This window comes from Dreissena polymorpha, chromosome 3 (genome assembly GCF_020536995.1).
Source record: "Dreissena polymorpha isolate Duluth1 chromosome 3, UMN_Dpol_1.0, whole genome shotgun sequence".
NCBI lineage: Eukaryota > Metazoa > Mollusca > Bivalvia > Myida > Dreissenidae > Dreissena > Dreissena polymorpha.
The window spans coordinates 65,608,169-65,613,105 of NC_068357.1; the positions used below are offsets into that span (position 1 = coordinate 65,608,169).

Consider the following 4,937-nt stretch of genomic DNA (forward strand, 5'->3'; position numbering starts at 1 on the left):
TAACATTACATTGCGTATTACTGATAACTATAAATAAAATAAAAATGTAAAATAACGTTTAAAGGGGCCTTTTTACAGATTTTAGCCTGTATTGAAGCTTGTTATTAAATGCTTTATATTGATAAATGTTAACATTGGATCTTAAAAGCTCCAGTAAAAAACAAACATACATTTACAGAATAAAAAAGTAACCCTCAACTGGGCTCGAACCACTGACCCCTGGAGTAAAAGTCTATCGCTTGGACCAGTCGGCCATCCGTGCTCATACAAAGAGTGATGTATTTTATACTTTATAGAAGCAATCCTCGTAGTATCACCAAATATAACGACAACAATAGAACTCTCCAAATTATTCAATCGTTCGCGTCGCAACGCTTTATAATTTTCAGGTTTTTAAATCGTCAAAAGATGCATATAATGGATATTTTAGAGCATGGTAAACGTTCAGTATTACTGTTTCCTCACAAATATCATAACTTCAACGAAAATCTGCGAATCTGAAACCTTTTTTATTTTGTCAATTTACCAAAACGTGAAAAGCCCCTTTAAGCTTTCAGTTTTTCCTACGTATATGTTCTCATCTCCGTTCGTCTGCCCCTGGATTAAACGAGTAAGCAATCATGGGGCGTGACATGCATGCATTTTCAAATGCTCATATTGATGGTCGCAATTTAAAATGCCGAACCTACATTTTTGGCATTTCGCGATTTTGATACTGTGCAAAGCGGGAAATCAATGCGCATGTACCCACAATTACCAACTAGTTAACCAATTGCAACAGCTCAAAACAGTCGTGTGATGTAATGACGAACCGCAATTGATTGAAGTCAAAATGACGAAGCTGAAAAAATGTAACTTCGTCATTTTGAGCGCTAATTAATATATTAAAGTATCAATATAGCCGCGTATATTTATGGTAAATTGACGAAAAGTAAACTTTTGCTTATAGAATAATTCAATGATGTACATTTTATAGCATTGATGAATGCAAAAAGAGATCAAAATAATATAAAATGTTGAGGCCTTAACTTAGTAACTTGTGGTCACAACTAATAGCTTGTCCCTACAACTTATTGGGGTCTCAACATAGAAAGTTGTTCCTTCAAATTTATAACTTCTGGCGGCAAGTTACTAAGTTGAGACAACAACTTAATTAGTTGTGGGAACAACTTACTAAGTTTGTACCACAACATAATTTAACCAATCAGATAGGCTGTTTCATCTTTACTGTTTTATCACAGTCAGTACCCTTATACTCGTACTACTGTGTGTTTGGGTTCGAGCGCCGGTTTGAGCACTATCCCTGTAAGCTATGGATCCCGGGATTGAGCCCCTGTATGAGCACTTGCCTTCTTTACGACTTGGATCAGGGTTCCATCCCCGGTCTGAGCACTAGCAACGAAAGCGTCGGATATTCGAGTCCCGAAGCATTCGCCTCATACGAGAGTGGTCCATGGTTTTTGGATTCTAACCCGGGACCCTTCTTGTTAAGGTCGATTGCTCTGACCGGGGCTCGATCCCGGGAGCCATCGCTTACGAGGCGAGTGCTAGATGCCTACGTTTTCGAAGGTCCCTGAGTTCGAATCACGGTATGAGGACTAGTCCTTAAAGCTAATTTGGAGTTTTCGAGACAGATTCAACTAAACAGACGGACTTACGAGTTGACGCTGGCAAACCTATTGAGTCGCGTTCTGAGAAAACTGGGCTCGTGCGTAAAGTGTCGTCCCATATTAGCCTGTGCAGTCAGCTTTTATGACTTTTTTCGTTTAAATGAAGTCTCTTCTTAGCAATAATCCAATTTAGGCGGAAAGTGTCGTCCCTGATTAGCCTGTGCAGACTGCACAGGCTTATTTTGGACGACACTTTACGCACAAACATTATGCCCAGTTTTCTCAGAACACGACTGTATTGTATTGGGGTTGGACTGACGACTTATAACACAACAACATGGCTAAGAGTATGGTATTTTGAATTTTTGCCATCAAGTTATACCCTTTGTTATGTTTTATAGAACGTTCGTTCGGAATTCCGGTACATATTCTTGCTGTGTGGATTGATCACGTCAATTGGCATTCTGCACTGGCCATTTTCAACGTGGTCCCTAACATTTACATAAGACTTCCTGTAGTCGTCCAAATTGTTAAGCCGCCTACACATGTTGCAAAACATATGATGAACTGTTAAGCGAAAGATGCCCTCGTATGTATCCTTTTCTTTTAATAAGCTCACGTATCGTTCTTCGTCGATAGCGAGGGTCTTCAAGTACTCTGCCAATTGTTTCGCTTGTGGAAAGTCCGCAGCGTCAACGTAAGTATTTGTTGGAATCAGACGTTTATAATCAGCACCCCCTCTGACAACGGTTATCCAGTCATGATTATACCTTTGAAAGAATTTCTCGGTTATATAATCATTACATAGCGAATTTTCGAACGAAAGGTAATACCTATACTGCGGCAGAAGTTCTAAGAACTGTTCATTGGTAAGAAATCCCTTGCCGCATTCTCCGTACACGTCGACTTCAAACCCATGCGATTTCAGTTCGTTAATGTACTCCAGTCTTTGACTTTGGACGTAACAGTTACTCACCATCCAAAGGGCGGTCCGGTTCTTTGATCGGAAGATGGCGCGGTAGTCCTTGTATAGCGGTTGTCGTCTGGTGACTAAAGTGCCGTACGTCTGTGGAATGTCGGAGTCAAGCCGGTAAGAAATTGACCAGTTAAGCATTCCGAGCCATGCCTCTTGCTTGTAATCGTCAAACGAGAAGTGCACTGGCGTCTCCAGACACCGGAAGATCCACGCTTGGTCTGGGCTCCGTTCCTCTTTGGTGATTGGTGGGTGGTAGCCCATGTTAGAGTGACAATAATTGAATAATATAGCAGATGCAGTCTTCAAGTTGGAACGGTCGGTTGTCATTTCGCAGTTGTTGTATTCACACCTATTAAACAACATGTTCGCCTCACCTACCGAGGTCCAAGGCTCCTCGTTGAAATTTAAAACAATCTTCTTCGGGTCATCGGGTTTAAACCTTTTTTTCGTATTATTGAAGTTCACTTGGATATTCATAAGAGTTTTGGGAATGGCGAACGTTTCGTCACCACCACTGTCAATATTTTGTGAACTCTCTAGAGACAGGTTCGTAGGATAAATTAGCGCATGCTCCTTCGCGAAAACTGCTTTATCCAGAAATAAAGATCCATTTGTACGGTTAAATAACGGTTCAAATAAAACCATGTTTATCAAAATGCTTAAAACTGTACACATCCCTATAGCGCAAGCTAGATATCGCACATTCAGTTTCATTTTTCACGCTTACACTTATAATACATTAAAACTTTGTAACTCAAATTTCCAATGACTGTCGATATTTATTTCGATATCGATCATTACATACATAGATGGTGACGTCACTACGTTATTGTCAGTAAGACCGGTGTGTACACAATGGATTCCGATCACAATAAGCACTCTGCTGAACCAACCGGCTATTTATTGCATAAGGTCTACTCTTTACGGAGAATCCGGAGATGGACGAAGTGTTACGATTGCACAATAAGTTAAGGGTTCGTCTCAAAGTATGTCAAATCAACGACGTTGCAATAGTAGCCTGCTATCGATTTGAAAGCTAAGTGAAAGGGTACATGACTGTATTTATTATCTTTGTGTGATTAAAAAACTGGTTACACTGGTTTTGAAGGTGATAGATGTCAAAGGTGCGGAAAATCAAGATTTCCTCGTACCCAGATTTGTAGGTTCGGTCATTCGACAGGCAAGCAGGGTCACGGCCGTGAATCACGGGCCCCATCTCTTTTTGAGATGCATTAATAAATGAGCCAATGCAACATCCAAAGTGGCGCTCAGGCCCGGATGTTTGGAAATTTCATGGATAATTTTACATGGTGATTAGGTTGTATATGTTTGTTCAGCATATAACGCATTATTTTTTTTAAATCGGGCAATGTAGTGCGATTCAGCGAAGAACAATTCATCCAAAAATGTACAGAAATATACATTCTCATGCCATTTAAAAACGTGATTTATACTCACACAAAGAAGTAATAAAACAGGATGTTTTTAAATGAAAATGTTTGGAATAATATGAACTGTACAATGGGCTAATTTTCATACAGAACAATAAATTAAAAACTTGTAAAAAATGAAATAAAATCATTTTCCCTGGAAAAGTGAGCTAAGAAATTTTTTTAAAAGTAAGTTATATTAAAAAAAATTAAGGATCTATTAATGAATTAATTAGTTATTAATTGACGATAAACCGGGTACGTGGTTACAGCAAAAATTTGTATAATGGTAAACGTGTACAGTTATTGATCACCTATGACTACTTACGGTACACAATAATCACCTCAAATTATTCTGAAAACATAAATATACCACCGGCTGACTATGAATACTTAAGGCTCAACTAAATTCGCAAAGTATTAACAAGCAAAACAAACGGCAGCAAAGTGAAATGATCGAATACAGCAAAACAACTATGAGGTCAGTAATGACAGAATTAATGATAGCTTGACACCATGGAGCCCGCATAAACAGGTATGAGAGATAAAATTAAACAAATGATTAAAAAGAGGATATTGCTAATTTGAAAGCAAATACAGTTACTACGATTATGACTGAAGTGGAAATCATGAATGAAGAACTCTTTAAAAAATTAAATAAAACTTTCAAATAGAACTAGAAAATACAAAAAGCATCAAGGAGAACAACAAAAACGAAATCGCACTCCAAATAAAAAGCATGGAATTTTAAAACTAAGACATGAGAGAAAAACAAGCGAACACAAACAGCCCTAGAAAAGATGGATGAACAGATCAATACAAACATAGCGTTAAATGATAAAAACAACAAAAGACCTAATCATAATGAATACAATTCTATTTTTTTAAATCACATCTAAAATAACAACTTTCTTTCAAGAT

At 38.1% G+C, this 4,937-nt stretch overlaps 1 protein-coding gene across 1 annotated transcript; it reads right to left on the reverse strand.

The window, feature by feature from the left end:
• Positions 1–1,986: 1,986 nt before the first annotated feature.
• Positions 1,987–3,398, reverse strand: LOC127874374 (alpha-(1,3)-fucosyltransferase fut-6-like). The gene has a single exon (XM_052418646.1). The coding sequence runs from the start codon at positions 3,298–3,300 to the stop codon at positions 1,999–2,001; it is 1,302 nt and encodes a 433-aa protein (XP_052274606.1). The 5' UTR covers positions 3,301–3,398; the 3' UTR covers positions 1,987–1,998.
• Between the last annotated feature and the right edge of the window lie 1,539 nt (positions 3,399–4,937).